Source organism: Diuraphis noxia, unplaced genomic scaffold (genome assembly GCF_037042655.1).
Source record: "Diuraphis noxia isolate RWA-SAM2 unplaced genomic scaffold, SU_Dnox_SAM2 contig0005, whole genome shotgun sequence".
Classification (NCBI taxonomy): Eukaryota; Metazoa; Arthropoda; class Insecta; order Hemiptera; family Aphididae; genus Diuraphis; species Diuraphis noxia.
In genome coordinates, this window is record NW_028301715.1 from 38,965,819 (window position 1) to 38,982,325 (window position 16,507).

The window sequence follows — 16,507 nt, forward strand, 5'->3', positions numbered from 1 at the left end:
ATTATTTATGAATAGTTCTTACATATATCTATATTGTATATATTAGCTTGGCATGGTGCGGTCGCTACAATCAGTCACGCAACATGGTTAAAAGTACGCGTCACATGCCTCTAGTTTCCAGATGGGTGACCAACCAGGTTCTTAGTGACAAAAACTTTGTCATAAATACAAGTATGGCCAACCTATTCTCCTCCCCCCACAGTTAAAAACTTATTAAGAATAACCACTCTATGTTTCAGCGGGTTAATTAATAAAAGAAAAAAAACATTATTTTACAATATAGTTAATTAATTATTGACAAACTTGAAAATTCCATTTTAATACAGTCTAGCTTAAATTTTTTTATTATTGAAATTCAAAAGTATAGTTGAAGTATGTTATATTCCAATAGCTCATATATCATAAATTGTGCTTAATGTTACATTGTTTATTTAAAATTTAATATAAATATTTTAAGTAAAATTATATTTTTGTTATTATATACAAATTATTAGTAGGTATTTCAGCCTTGATTTTAATTGTATGGATAAGTCATACTATTATACTTGAATTATAAAAATAAAGTAAGTTGATGATTTATAATTATTATTTAAACATAAATATTAGCTAACCAACCTAACTGTTACTAATAATTGTTGTTGATATGGGAGATTTATTACAATAAATATATTTTGATAAATAGCTAATTCTACACATTTTTAATGATTAGAGAACAAATGATGATGATGTTGATTTGATTCAAAATTAGAGTTTTGTACTTTTGTTATTTATTTATTGTAGCTCATGATAGTGGATTACTATTAATAATAATATTATTAATTTTGATGATTTAATGATAAATTACAAATAAAAATATGAGTAACTTTTATTTAAGTTGAAACTTTTCTATAAAAACTAAATTCTTTAAACATTAAAATATTAGATATGTGGGTGCTTGGTGCTAAATGCATGAATTTCATAAGATCTTTTAGTTGCTTAGTATGTATTATTATATAAAAAAATGTGTTTATATATTTATCATCATTGTTTATCCCCTGAAAGTTCAGGAATTCATAACAGGTCATGCTTATTACTTCATAAGAGTATTTACAATAAATTCTTAAATTCTTAATTATTGTTAAATTTCAAATTAACTAAAACTGTATTTACATTTTGTTTTAGATCAGAAATCAATTTTCTTTTGCCCTAAAGGGTGTGGGAGAAGATATAAACAAAAATGCACATTAAACCGACATCTAAAATTTGAATGTGGTATTCAGCCAATGTTTAAGTGTAGCATGTGTGGGAAATGTTTTCGACATACATTTACTCTGAAATTTCATTTAGCAGATGTACATATGATTATTTAGTTAAAGTGAATTAATTCATAAATATTTTGTTTACGTAAGTTTGTTATACATATTAATCTATATGCACATATATTTATATTTTAGTATATTAACTTGTTTATATAATATGTACATAAACATATATATATATACACACAAGGCATTCATATATCATTTAATATTTTGTGAGCATTATTTCTAATCAAAAATTCAAAATATTAAAACAAGGTTTGATTAATCAGGTGATGGTGGTATAAAATATAAACCATAACCATTAATCGACATAATTTTAACATGCCACTATTTTAAGTTTTACCATGATCTTTGTCTTAATTTGAAATACATGAATAATTTTAAAGAAAAATTTAATATAAAAAAAAAATCATATTGAATGTGCAAATGAAAAAAAAAAAACATTTATTTTATACAAATTAATACAAAAAGTTTATTTTAACTACAGTGTAATATATATGTCACATCTACTTGATGAAATTGTCCATTTCATGAAATGGAAACCTGTTTTTTCCAATTAGTGAAATAATTAAAAAATTCATAAAGTTGATATCTTTTTACAAAATGAAAACTAAAATTTCAGATTATGTAACTTTTTTTTATCAAATTGCCATCCACATGGTGAAACAACATACAATATACATTTAATTAATATTCATATTTTTTTTTTTAATATAAAATATACGAATAGTATATGGTATATAATACCATTATGATAGTGTCAAGTGTGTTTATAAAATGGATTTTGTAGCAAACTACATTTTAATACTGGTTGTTTGACATGAAAAAAAGCCTGGAAAAAAACCATTTACTCATAGAGATATCAAAGGAATTATACAAAAGATAATAGGTGCTAAAAGTAATATGTAAGTAATAAATTACAATATTGTATGCTTAAAATATTTTAGTATTTCACTATTCGTGTTGAAACCTCAGAATTGTATAATTTACTGGAAACAAAAACCGTATACACCAGAAGAGGTACCTATAGATCATTTTTATTAAAGGTGCTAGTATCTACAGAAATACAATAATAAAAGCTCCGCCGTAAAGCATATTAAATAAAATAAGATGATTGTCTCTCAATTGCCTTTGTAGTAAAAAAAAAAATAGAATAACAATGGCAGTGTCTAAACATTTTTATTTTATTAAACACTTATTTCTGATATAAATTTAATTCTTGTAATAATTTACAATTTACATGAAATTGTGTATTTAAAAAGTATGAATATGAATTAAATGTGTATTATATTTTGTTTCGCCAAGTGGATTTGATGAAAATAATTAAACAATGTAAAATTTTAGTATCCATTTTGTGAAAAGATTTCCATTTCATGAACTGGACTTTTCACAAAATGGACAATTTCATCAAATAGATACAATATATATATATAGTGTGTATAAATTTTAATATACATCTATGTATTACATAACTTTAAATAAAACATATAGTATTTTTTAGTTAATATAAACAGATGTTTTGTATTATTACTATAAACACAATTTCTTAACTTTTTTGTGTTAGATAATATTATACTATGATTTTCAGTATTAGTAAGTTTTATTTCTATAATTATGATGGATTTTTTAAATTAAGCATAATAAGTTGTGTTTGCAATATAAGTACCTATTAGATAGATACATTACATGATTCTAATTTATAGAATTAACATAATTTAAATATTCACCTATATTACAATTTTCTATGATAAATAATATTGTGTACTATTTTAATGTAATTTTTGTAATCTGATTTTTTTGTATTAAAAAAGAAAACGTTTTATTTTTAGTTGTAATTAGTTATTTATTTTGTGTATGTAAAGTTGCTTTCCTAATACATGCATGTTGATACAATAATAAAATAATATTTCAAGCAAATTAGAGATAAATATTATTAATTATGATATTACATTCTTTACAGTATAAAACTTATATAATTAATCTGAACATCAATACCTAAATTATAACATAACTGCATATTTTAAACAATGATTAGGTATTAATAAACTATATGGTCTGAAATCGGTTATCAAGTTTTTATTACATTTTATTATGTTAAGTTCTTAAAACCTGGTTATGGATAAAACTAAACTAAAATATTTTACGCTTGAAATTATTTTCAAATTTTCAACAATTATTTTTTAATTTTAATTTTTTTGTATATTCTGTTATAGTATGTTCTATATAAACATGTTAATATTTATTAATTTTTTTTAGCTCAATGGTATAATTGCAATGAACAAACTCCAACTCCTAAACATTTGCAACTTGGTCCTTTTTGTTTTGTTTGTGTACGATGCTACAGAAAGTACAAATATGTGAGAAATTTAAAAAAGCATCAAAGATACCAGTGTGGTGTACCACCACAGTTCCAGTGCAAAATTTGTAGCAACTTTTTCACACAAAAGTCAAGTTTAAGGGGCCATATGCGGACAGTACATCATATTTTGTGTTGATGATAATTATCATTTTGTTTGTTCCTTTATTTTTATATATGTGTTAGATATATTTTATTGCAAAATGACATTTGAAAAATGTAGTGTTTTCCAAGCTAAAAGGTACTGCAAACTATTTTTGTGAAAAGTTCATAAAAAATTATATTGTGATTATTAAATTTTATGAAAATTAGTTAAAATTTTCAGCTTACACTATAACTAACACTTAATAGTGTAGTTATAGGAGGTGGTTGCTGCAACCTGAGTTCAAACTCCAGTTGTCAAAAATGTAACCTGACATTACCAAAATTTGCAATCATCTATTTACTTATTATTTACAATAGTTACTATGTTATAATATTTACGTTTATAATTATTTTTTTCTTTTAAATATTTTTTAGTATAAAATTGTAATAATTTTGGTTGGCCGTTGGTCAAAATGCTGATATTGTAGTATTATAATTTTCAATACAATTATAAAAATTTATTATCAATAAAATGAGTATTCTTTTTAGACTTTGGGCGTAGCAAAGAATATTAGGTCCTTACAGTGATTATTTTCTGTTTATCATCAACAATTGGTATCATAAAAATGCTCCAATTTTGTACATTGGCGTCTTTTCTGAAAAATAAATGAATTTAGTGCATTTAGGAATTAACAATTTCAAACTTCCAGTAGCTTTCATGCCAGGAAGAATTAAAAATAGGAATTTTTAAGCAAAAATTGATTTTATGTTTTGGTATGAATCAAAAACTTATAAGACAATTGGAATTCTGCTAAATATTTAAATTAGCATTTTCATGTATGGTAACATTTTCAAACGATTTTGACTCTTTGAGTTTAAACCATAAAAAATGTTTTGAATTTTGTATATTATATTTTAGTTAGAAATTCATAAACATATTTATTTTCATACCTAACATTAGAAAATTTAATATTTAATAGAAGATTCCCAACATATAATTTTGCCTTTTTCAAAGAAAAAAAGTGTTCACTTGAAAGTTACTCTATTTATAGCCATAAAATAAATGGATGACATTACACTCCTGCTCAAAATTGTTTTTGTACTCATTGAATTATTATTGAATTCAAATATAACCCATTCACTATATTACTATGCTTGACAATTATTACTATGCTTGACAATTATTACTGTATAGCAAAATGGTATCAAATTGTCCACCTTTTTTTATTCATATTTCTAGTAGTATTCACAGTAGGGCTGGTTAAATTTAATCCTAAAAGGGCACCTTTGGAAAAAAGTTTGGGAGTCAGTGGTTTTAAAGCACTAAATATATTAGTTGTTTGTTTTATATTATATATTATTGATTCTTTATCTAAAGTTCTATAATTTATTTTGTGCCAAGAATATCTTTGGAACATTGATTTATGATAAATAAATTTTTTTAAACATTTGTTATAAATTTTACATAGTATACCTTACTACAAAACTAAAGTTTGAAAAAAAAATTCTTATTGTAAAGTTTTTTTTAGTTGTCAAGGGCTTGCTTAATGGATATTAAGTTTATATTAGATAATTTTGAGAGGAATGATAATAATAATAATTGTTAATATTTTCAATATTTCCTGCCTTTTGTCTTAATAAATATATCTTATTCAAGTAAAATATTGTGATTTTATAACCTTAAACAAATCATTTAATTTTAATATTGTCTGTTTTTCATATTACATTATTAAAAGCTTATATTTATTATATCATATTATGTGTTATTCTTAAGTAATTTATATTATTTTATATTCGAATATTTTATTAATTTTTGAGAGAATACATTGTTTATAGTATTTATGTTGAATATGAAAACAGTGAATCCAATTATAAATGGCATTTTTTTTTAAAGATACTATTTTGTAAATTTGCTGAAAACTAATCCTATTCTTTAATTATATGTAATATATTTATATCTTAATTTTTCTTATAAAGTCCTAATAGTAATTCATGATTTATTGTTGAATATTTTGTATTCAATATTTTAGTAATATAATATACTACTATAATCTAATCTAAAGTTTAGTTATAACCTAAGTGCTTATTGTTTTTTAGTAATTCAATGAGCTTTGAGTTAATAGACATTTTGATTTATTTAATTTTATAATAATTTGAAAGATATATTATTAAAAACTATTGTGACAGTTCTAGGTAGAATAAAGCGGTGTCGTAAACCAAACATTCGATGTGAATTCATTTGCGGTTGTGGTCGCATTTACAAGTACCGCAGAAATTTGACCCGGCATAAGAAATATGAATGTGGTGTAAGCCCACAGTTCCAATGTGAAGTTTGCTATAAGCAATTCAAATATAAAAATGAGCTCAAAGCTCATATGGGATTTGTACATAAATTTGTAACTGAAATGGGACCTTAATCAAATTTAGGTATATAATCATAAAAATAATTTATATCGCATTTATATCTTATACAACATTTAAAATATTTATAATTTTTTAGATGAATTAAATAAGAATTGTATTATTTTATAAAGAAGAAATCTTCCTTATGTATTTCTATGTATTTCTATAAATACATTTTTTAGCATAAGCATTCTACCCCTCCCTCTCTTTTGTTAGGCATTAAAAATTACTCATAGAGTTGGTTGCAAACAAAAATTGTTTTATTTTTAATTAATGTTTGGAAGTTTAAATAGTTCGAGAAAAATATCATTAAATTAAATATTAAATTTGAGTTTGTAAAAATTTTACTCATCATTTAGAAATCGAGTTAATTAATGATCTCAGTACTTTTCATAAGTATCATAAAAAGTTTAGGGAAAGTTATAAGAATTTAAGAAAATGTGATCAATATACGAACATATTAGCTTTGCCCTGAAATAATTTTTGAATTTTATATTTATATTTAGGAATCAATATTGTTTTCAAATTTCACATAATTATATTCAACTACCTTGTGCTGAGGCGAACAAAGAAGGAACTTCTTAATGCTAATATTTTTTATTTATTTTTATTAATATTAATACTTAAATTTTTAATTAGTACTATTATTTAATGCAAATATTTACTATTTTAATTCTTTTAATCAATTTATATGATATATAAAATTTCAGTTTTATGATTATGTTTTGTAAATATATTTATTATAATTTATTTTACTTTGTATCTATTTGTATTTAGTATAAGTTTGTTTTTTCTTTTAATTGTTTATTAATTTTAAAAGTAACATTTTAATAACCTGTTTATATTTCTATCCAAATATTGAATAATATTGTTTTATATTGGAATTTATTTGTTAACAGATTTTTTTTAAACTATTTTAATTACTTATATCATTAAAAAAGTATAGAAGTAATGTGTTTCTGAAAGTTAACTAGAATGTAACAAATAATGTATTCTTATCATTTGTACATACATACAATTGAGTGAAAATAATGCATGATGACAATATTGTACAATTTTTCAATTATCAATTCTAGTATTAATTTTATTGTTATAGCTTAAATGGTTAAGGTATTAAAAATGAATCTACTAAAGTTTATCAGAAACAGCCTTTGTTATTTGTATGTGTCCCATATTCTTTTTAATTTCATTATTGGTGCTTTGCATTCTAACATTAGTAACAATTCAAATATTCAAATTATAGTACATTGGCTGATTATACAATTCACTCCATTGACCACTGAATGTAAAAATAACAAAAATCTTTTCCTAAGTCTATATTTTATAGTCACATAAAAAACAATAGTAATCTATACAACTAATCAAATGGTTGGCACGAGGCAACAGTTTTTTTCAGTAAGTGTAGCTCAGTTGCAGTGTTTCAGGCATGCAGTATCAGATTGTTCATCATAAATGTATAAAATCTCTTATATTTGTACTTTTTGAATGATTAATATAATATAAGTTTTAAAATGTTTTGTGAATCATTGATGGTTTGTTTAACATACAGGGTATCCCGTGAGGATTTACTCATTGCGATATCTCCCAAAATAATGGTGATATCGAAATTCTGGTTTTGTAATAAGACTCACAGGGATAAGAACTACAATTATTTCATATTTTAATTTATTTTAATGTTTTGATAATCAAGTTAAAAAATATATATTTTTATTTAATTATTTCAAAAAAAATTAAGATAGCCATTTTGTTGAGTTTATTTTTCTGAAAATATTGACGTTTCAAAATTTTTTTTTCATTAATTTCCTAATTTTTAATATTTTTTTTTAGTTTTGAGAAAAATTGCAAATTATTTAACACCGTAATGTTATCAAACATATGGCCCGCAGTGAGCATTCCCATACGGTCGGCCGAATACTTACCGTGTCCCCTTAATAGCTATACATTTATAATCATATTTTATTACTTTAAAACTAGAAAAAATATTAAAAATCAAGAAATTAATAAAAATACAATTTTGAAACTTCAATATTTTCAGAAAAATAAACTCTTCAAAATGGCTATCTTTAATTTTTTTTGGAAATAATTAAATAAAAAAATATATTTTTTAACTTTTTAACCCAAGTATTAAAATAAATTTAAAAATAAAATAATTGTAGTTCTTATCCCTGCGAGTCTTATTCCAAAACCAGAATTTTGATATCTCCATTATTTTGTTAGATATCGCAATGGGTAAATCCTCGCGGGAGTGCGGGACACCCTGTATTTGAAAATAACATCTAAATTCTTCACCCATCGTAGTGCCAATCTATCTGGCAATGGCCATACAACTTAATAATTTTTATGAAAGAATAATAATAATTAACTTTATTTAATACAAATTGTTTCTAATACATTTTTAATGTAAATATTAAATAATTGGTTTGGAATTTGTATTATGCTATATATTTTTTTTTACTAAATGTTGTGTATTTATGTTTTTTTTTTTTTTAGGAGACTTAAAAAGATTTTCCTGTGATCGCTGTAATCGAAAATATAAATACCAAACCTCTCTGTCAAGACATATTAAATATGAGTGTGGTGTAAGTCCACAGTTCCAATGCCAATTTTGCAATAAACAATTTAAATATAAAAACGAAGTTAAAACTCATTTGATATTAGTGCATAAATTTGTGATCTCCACAAAATATCTTTGATAAAATATGCATTTTAATATTATATTATCATATAATAATTATTATTATTTATTTTATAATAAAATAAAAATTTAATTTTTTAGCTTTAATGACTATATTATTTTTATTTATCTTGGTCTCTAGCTTTTTCTAGTATTTCGGTGGTATTTAACCAATAACCAAGATATAGGTATCAAACATTACCTAATCAATATAATTACAAAAACATGGGAAAAGTGCAGTAATACATAAACATAATTTATGTATAATATAGTCTTCTCATATAATCATTTGTTCAGAGTGTTACTGCTAGGTGACTTCTTTCTTTATGACTCCATAAATTTTAGGTATACTATATAATATATTACATTCTTAATACCTATAAATATAATATTATAAGACATTAAATTATTGATTTGCTTCTGATTTCTTAGTATTATATTTTTAATCTTCCATAATAAAAAAAGTATTATATACTATAATACACTTTTTTTTTCCATAGAATCCGTCAAGAGATTTTCATGTAATCACTGTAATCGAAAATATAAGTATCAATACACATTGTCAAGACATATTAAATATGAATGTGGTACAATATTTCAGTTCACTTGTTCGATTTGTTCAAAACAATGTCGACGCAGAGATGTACTAAAATTACATACAGCTAATATTCATGGAATTATTATTTAGATTTTGATGAAGAGAACTGATATCTTAATTGAATATGATGTTTTGTAATTGTTTGTCTACACATTTTTATTTTAAAGTAGTGTTTTTAATTTAATGAACAAATTAAAATTGTTATCCAACTTACTAGCTTGCATGTGTAGATACTTTTAAGGTTTATACTTTATATTTAGTTTTAATTTTATAAGTTATGCTTATTGTTAAATATTATTTAATTTTTTAATTTTAATTAATTCAATACTTTTATATTTTTTGTGTTGTTGTTTTTAGCTTCTTTCTTAATAAACAATGAAGGTAAAATTTCTAAATCATATATATGCCCTAAATGTGGCAAGAAGTATAAACATCAGCCTAGTCTGTGCAATCACAGAAGGTATGAATGTGGGGTCTCACCACAATTCAGGTGTAGAATGTGCAATCGCTTATTCAGCAGAAGTCACAGACTGCGTACACATATTATGATATCACATAATAAAGCCTACTATCATACCTCAAATCAAATTTAATCATTTGGAGTTGATATCAGTATGTGTTGTATTTTTTTTTTATAAAATAAAGTTTAATTTGTGTATCATGTACAATTTATATGAGATTTTTAAAACAAAATGTATAAGTTTTAATTCCTTTATTGATTTTTGTGTATTAACAATATGTAATTTATACTGAAAAATGAAAACAAAATAATTCTTTATGTTTAGTCTTATATCGATGTATGTAAATGAAATACAATAATATACTTGAGGTGAATTCTATTTTATTGAATTTTTATGTTCTTAGTTTTGTTCTTAAATACTTTATATCAGGTTTTATTTTTATTTTTAACAATAAAATATATAAAATTAAAAATAACCAAATTGATAAATTACTAAGCCAATATGATTTTATTTTTTTTTTTTAGTTGGTAACACAATCAAAATAATGATGCTCATAAAATCTTATATGCAGCAATGCATCATCACCAACCTAAATGTATAAAATAAATAGTCACCTGGTTAAGTTAAAATCAATACTAAATTTATGTAATTTTAAAGATTTTGAGAACAAAAATATTGAAATCTATCAGTTTTCATGTTTATGAGCAAAATATTGTAGATAAGGCAATAATTAATTGATAATTGAAATAACAATGTATGCTGTTTGTGGATTATAGTGTCGCTTTTATGACAGATTTTGGTGTAATAAAAATGAAAATACAGTTCAATATATTTTTTAATAAACATCTTGGTATGTAAACTTGTTCCAAAGTTAGATTATAATTAATACTTATACTTTTTAAATTTCTTTTACGCTTCATATTTCCCCCTTTTGCAACCATCAATACTCAATATTTAATTTCCATTCTTCGGATATAAGGAAGATTAAACAATTTTTGCATTTTAAAAGACTGTTAAGAGCTCTATTTTTGGTTAAAATTCATATAGTTTATATTGCTTTTACTTTTAAAATGTTAATTATTATTAGTTTTATCATTACATATATGTACGATTGTCTTTGTAACACAATTCTTTTTGATTCCTTACATACCTTAGTTATTAGAGTATAAAACAAATTATTCAAATAAATAAATAACTATATTTTTGTGTTTATAGGTACTATTTGTGATTGCTATTATTGTCCTCAATGTGGTAAAGTTTACAAATATCAAAGTAGTCTGAACTTGCATTTGAAATTTAAGTGTGGTGTTGAACCAAAATTTAAATGCCAAGACTGTATGAAAAGGTTTGCTTTAAAACATCATTGGAGAAGACATATGATTTCTGTACATAATATTTTGTTATAAAAACTTGAAGTGTTTTTACAAAACCAAAGTTATTATATATATCGACTGTTATATATTATATTTTATTTTATTGAAAGAAGTATTTGCAAAATTAAGGAGTGAAATTGAATCATGATCAACTGTTATCAAATTAGTAACCATTTTAAAACCAGGGATTCCAAACTTAATTGGAACTCTTATTTGACATTTAAAATATCAAAATCAAAATCAGAATTGATATTTTAAAGGTAAAGTTTTTTCAGTTTTTAAGCTTCTTTTAGTTATTATTAAGGAGTGTCAATGAATCAGTTAACATTTAACTGTTTGATTATAAATTTCTTTTACTTTCAATTTTTAATTCATGTGTCATGCGCAACACAACTCCATTATTATTTTTAATGATCATCGCTATTTTTAGTATCATACAGATTGTTCAACTTTTTTTAAATAATTTTGATTTTAAATTGGTGTTCAAAATTGACTAAATGAGAGAGCTATATAAAATTGGGTTTTTGGATTACAGAATTATTTGAATATAATAAAATTCAAGTGTGTACCCTTAGATATAATTAGAAAACAAAAATTTGTTTAATTTATACATCCAATATATTTGTTGCTTATCAGTAAATTATATTTTTGGTGCTAAATTATTATGGTATAAGTTTGTGTTGTATAATTCTTCAATTTTGACAAGAAATAGTATTTTTGCTCTATATATTAATGTCATGTGAAATAATAATGTTAAAGCTTTCAAATTTTGTTTGAAAACAATTAATATTTAAACAGTTTATCCTATTTTATTTTTATAAGTGGTAAATAAATTATTCATTGAATTGAATAAACATATTATAGATTATGTGAATAACATTTTTTTTTTTTTTTTTGAATTTACCTAACTACCAAAAATGTATGCTATATCACTATTCACTACCTAATACATGATATTATTTTTATTTTTATATATTTATTTTTATGTATATTTATCATATTATGCTTTAATTTGTTATATTTTAGCTTTTGTTCAAAACATATGTACTTCTAATATTATATATCAACATTTAATATGTATATTGGCTTAATATATACTTTATATGGCATAATAATCATAAAGAACATTACATTTTTTAATATGAGATAAAAAAATATAAATTTCAGATTATATGTTTAATGGACATGATTATATATGTAAAAAGTGTGGCAAGATGTATATGCATAGAGGAAGTCTTCAAAGGCATTCAAAGTTTGAATGTGGAGTGACTCCAAAATTTGGCTGTAACTTTTGTGGACGGAGATTTTCTCAAAGATCTAACTTAAGCAGACACATGGTCGATATACATAGGAATTCTTTCGAAGAATTAATCAATAAGCGTTTGGTATTTTGTATTATTTCTATATACATTATCTCATAATAATACATTTTATGAATGTAAGTATTTGTTATCTATCTACAGGAATCCAGAGATGAAGGTGATTTAATATTGCAAGTCAATAACCAACACACAATGTAAAATACAAATCCCAGTTAATAAACTGATCTTAGTTGTGATTTTTTATTTTATTTACAGTTTTATAATTGTCTAAAGATAATTTTAATTTAATTTGAAATAACTAAAATTATGAATAGTTATTTTGTTAGTAGGTTATTTTGAATTTATTGTTAAAAATATATTTGTTGTTAAATAAAATATTGTTTTTGATATAGAGTTACTTGTTATTTTAATTGCGTATAATCTTAGTAAACAAAATATAATATTCTTTATAAATTAAAGATAACACAATTATCCTGATTTACAATAGTTTATTATTTTGCCTCAGTAAAATTAATTTCAAAAATTCAAATTATGATTGTTGAATACATTTAAATTTTGAATAATATTTATTGTTACAAAATTCATAACATCTATGATGCATGGGAAAATTTATAGTTCCAAAGACTTCTTAGCTTAAGTGAAAATGATATTAATTTTTTTCAAAAATATTTCTAACAGAGAATTACATATTTATATTCAAGTTTAAAATGATTTAATGTGTATATAGATGTAGGCATATAACTGAAACATATGGTATAAATATGCAGAAATAAAATATTGAAGTGTGTTGGTATTTCATAAAATGAGATACGAGTTTAAATTTGAAAAAACTGGTGGCAAACTTAATAATACACAATATATTTAATAGTACAATTTAAACTTTCTACAACAGAAAGCTAAGTGAATAAATTAGTATCCAAAATTAACGGTTGTCCTTGAATTAGGCTTAAGCTAAACAATTATCCAATGCATTTATTTAAAATTAAATATTATTTTTTGATAAACAATACTTATATCTTGTTATTATTTTAATTTACATTGGAAAAAAGTTGTGCCTTTATGTGCCTAATAAATTAGCACTTATACAGTGTTTGCTCACAAATATAACCTGTCTATCTATTTTGTGAAAATAAATTACCTATTCTATATTTTAAATACAATAACATACATTACATTTAATACAATAAATTATGTCAGCTGCTGCAGAGATATTGCATGAAATATGTATTTTAATTGTACAGTGAATGTTTTTTAATATAACTTTTATAAATAATTTAAATTGATTGATTTTTATTTTATGTTCTTACAATATTTTAACATTTACTTTATTCTAGTTTTGCTTGATGTGATTTTCATTTTACAAACATTTCTTAATATATCTCTTTTCATTTTATTTATTTGCACCTACTGCATAAACCATACATTTTAAAGATACCTATATTTTCAATTTATTTTTGTTTTTAGTTTTTGTATTTGCCAACGAGTGTCCCAGATGCTTTAAAACTTATAAGCATAAAAGAAATCTACGCCAACATCTAAATTATGAATGCGGGGTTGATCCTAAATTTTCCTGCGATATTTGTAACAAAAAGTTTGTCCACAAACAACATAAAAATAGACATATAATAACAATACATAAAATGTTACCAAATGTATAATATTGTTTATTTATATTTTATTATAATTTAAAATGTCACTAATTTTATTTAATCTAAATATGTAAAACAATTATTTTAAAATTTTAATAGTTATAAAGTTAACTATTTTTGTTAATAAATGCTATTGGTCTAGTGAATGGTTAATGAATTGCATGCATTATTTTATCTTATAGCTGATAAATCAACGTGTTATTCATCATCAAATTTCTCACACTTTAATGTAATATTAAACTTAGACTTTAACTATTAATTATCTTCAATTTTTTTAATCACACAGATTTGTATTCAATTAATTTGAAGAAAAATAACAGATTTCTTAGCAATTGTCCCTGTGATTTTCATTTTCTCATTTATAATAAATTTTTGTAGATATTATTACCTCAGATTTAATTAAAAAGATGTATTGATCTAAAATGATGTCCTTTTATAGACAGGTTTTGCAGTTCATCTTGGCACTTAAATGTCATTATCAAATGGGTTCCTACAGTCCATTTGAAAATCATTGAAGCTAACTGGTATATATGACTACTATATTAAGTGAATAATATGTTTACTTTTCATTTTTTGTATTTTGTCCAATTATATGATAAAATAAATTAAGTTAATATTACACTATAAATTATATTATTTTCAATATAATATGGTTTTTAGTCTTATGTTTCTTTTAAATTGTAATGATTGCCAATTGCCATGATGAACCTGATAGGTTATAGTTAATCTATATACAATAAAAAATAAAAAAATAAATTAAGATATAAATATTAATAAATATTTAAACATAACTTATTGTATTTAAATTGTATTTGTTTTTTTTATAGTTCATAATCCATGATATATAACTAAATAAAAATTGTTAAGTAGGCATTTTATTTATTTTTATTTTTATTTATACTTCCACATTACACATCTACAATTAACTTATTATTACGTATTATTATTTTTTTTTTAATTTAGTCATCAACATCATACTTACTAGTTTTTAAAAAGATTCCAATTAATATATTTATGTTGTTAGTTTTAATATTACAATAATTTAAGTGAATAGAAAATAGGTTAATATTTATTTACATAACATTTTTAAGAAATTCTAAAATATTATTTAAGGATTTTTTTTAACATTTTGGTTGAACTTAAATATAATTATGTAACCGTCTGATTTTTAGCATACATTGTAGATTTTTAATATTTTATTTTTAATTTATTTTTAAATTTTTTACCTCATTTACAGACACTTGCGCAATAGATATAGTATACAAATTTTTTTTTTCGTTAATACTGAAAATAAAAATTTTAAATCTAATATAAATTTGTTTTGAAAAATTTGTAAATCTGGGTTTTAGAAAAATTTCTTGTATAAAATCATTCATTTAATTCTTGAAGTTAAATTTACATTTGAAATCTCATTATTTTTGTTAAGTTAATCCTGTCATAAAAATATTTTAATTTCAAAAAGTATTAACTTTAAAAAAATATATCTTATGAGTTATGAGCATTTTTAGATAGATACTGGTTAAAATCTAAATTTGTTATTATTATTATTTTTTTTTTTTATTGGGGGAACCCATGGAAACTTAGGTCATTGGGTATGGGGTGGTATGGTTTGGGTTATTTTTGTATATTTGTCTGTAGGTTTGTAAGTTGGAAGGCTTGTAACATGTGTTTATGTATGTTTTTCAAGGGTATGTTGTTAAAAATCCCAGATAGGTGACCATAGCAATAGCTCATATGCTCAGTGTGTTTCCGCAGATTCAGTGCACAACTGCGCCTCACCAAGCCACCTAAATTTATTACTTTTCAAATTAATGACTTTCTTCAGAAAATAATTATGGTAAAAAAAACTTAAAAAATAAATTATTTGATTTGGATAAATATTTGTATAATAAACATTAATTTTTAAACAGATTTACGAGTTTGCTAACAAATCAGATTTTGAATTTTGAATTTTAGTATTAACATATAAGATAAAAAACATAACATTATATATATAACATATTATATATACAATAAATTATAAAGAATTAAAAATGGATGATATTAATTATAACAAAAGTTATTTTATTTGTCTTGTTTCGGTTATACCCTATATTCATCAAAAGTGAGTAATTGTTTGAGTATAAAAATTATTACGTTATTTTGTGTGATAAAATTTTATTTAAGTACAATTTTGTTATCTGGTTATTTTGGCACATAACTACTGCAGGTGGATCAACATAGATTTGGATTGTTGAAAAAACATAAAAAATGAATTAATTTAAGATAAATTTATATACCAAGTAT

General features: G+C 22.6%; 1 protein-coding gene across 26 annotated transcripts in view; it reads left to right on the forward strand.

The window, feature by feature from the left end:
- Window positions 1-16,507, forward strand: part of LOC107162837 (uncharacterized) — a 154,858-nt gene that overhangs the window by 97,824 nt on the left and 40,527 nt on the right. The window contains exons 5-6 of one of the 26 annotated variants that reach the window (XR_016191954.1): window positions 9,774-10,245; window positions 10,402-10,517. The exons of 15 other annotated variants lie outside the window; for them this stretch is intronic. Coding sequence is in view for 10 of the 11 variants with exons in the window: in XM_089228830.1 (XP_089084956.1) it covers window positions 12,418-12,635; window positions 12,714-12,770 (275 nt within the window). In the remaining variant the exon portion in view is untranslated. Of the gene's footprint in view, window positions 1-1,161; window positions 1,365-3,557; window positions 4,275-5,928; window positions 6,169-8,634; window positions 8,724-9,318; window positions 9,522-9,773; window positions 10,251-10,401; window positions 10,518-11,092; window positions 11,299-12,417; window positions 12,636-12,713; window positions 12,966-14,036; window positions 16,256-16,507 lie in introns of those variants that run through there. 10 more of the 26 variants (XM_089228830.1, XM_089228836.1, XM_089228834.1 and 7 more) reach the window with 10 other exon arrangements.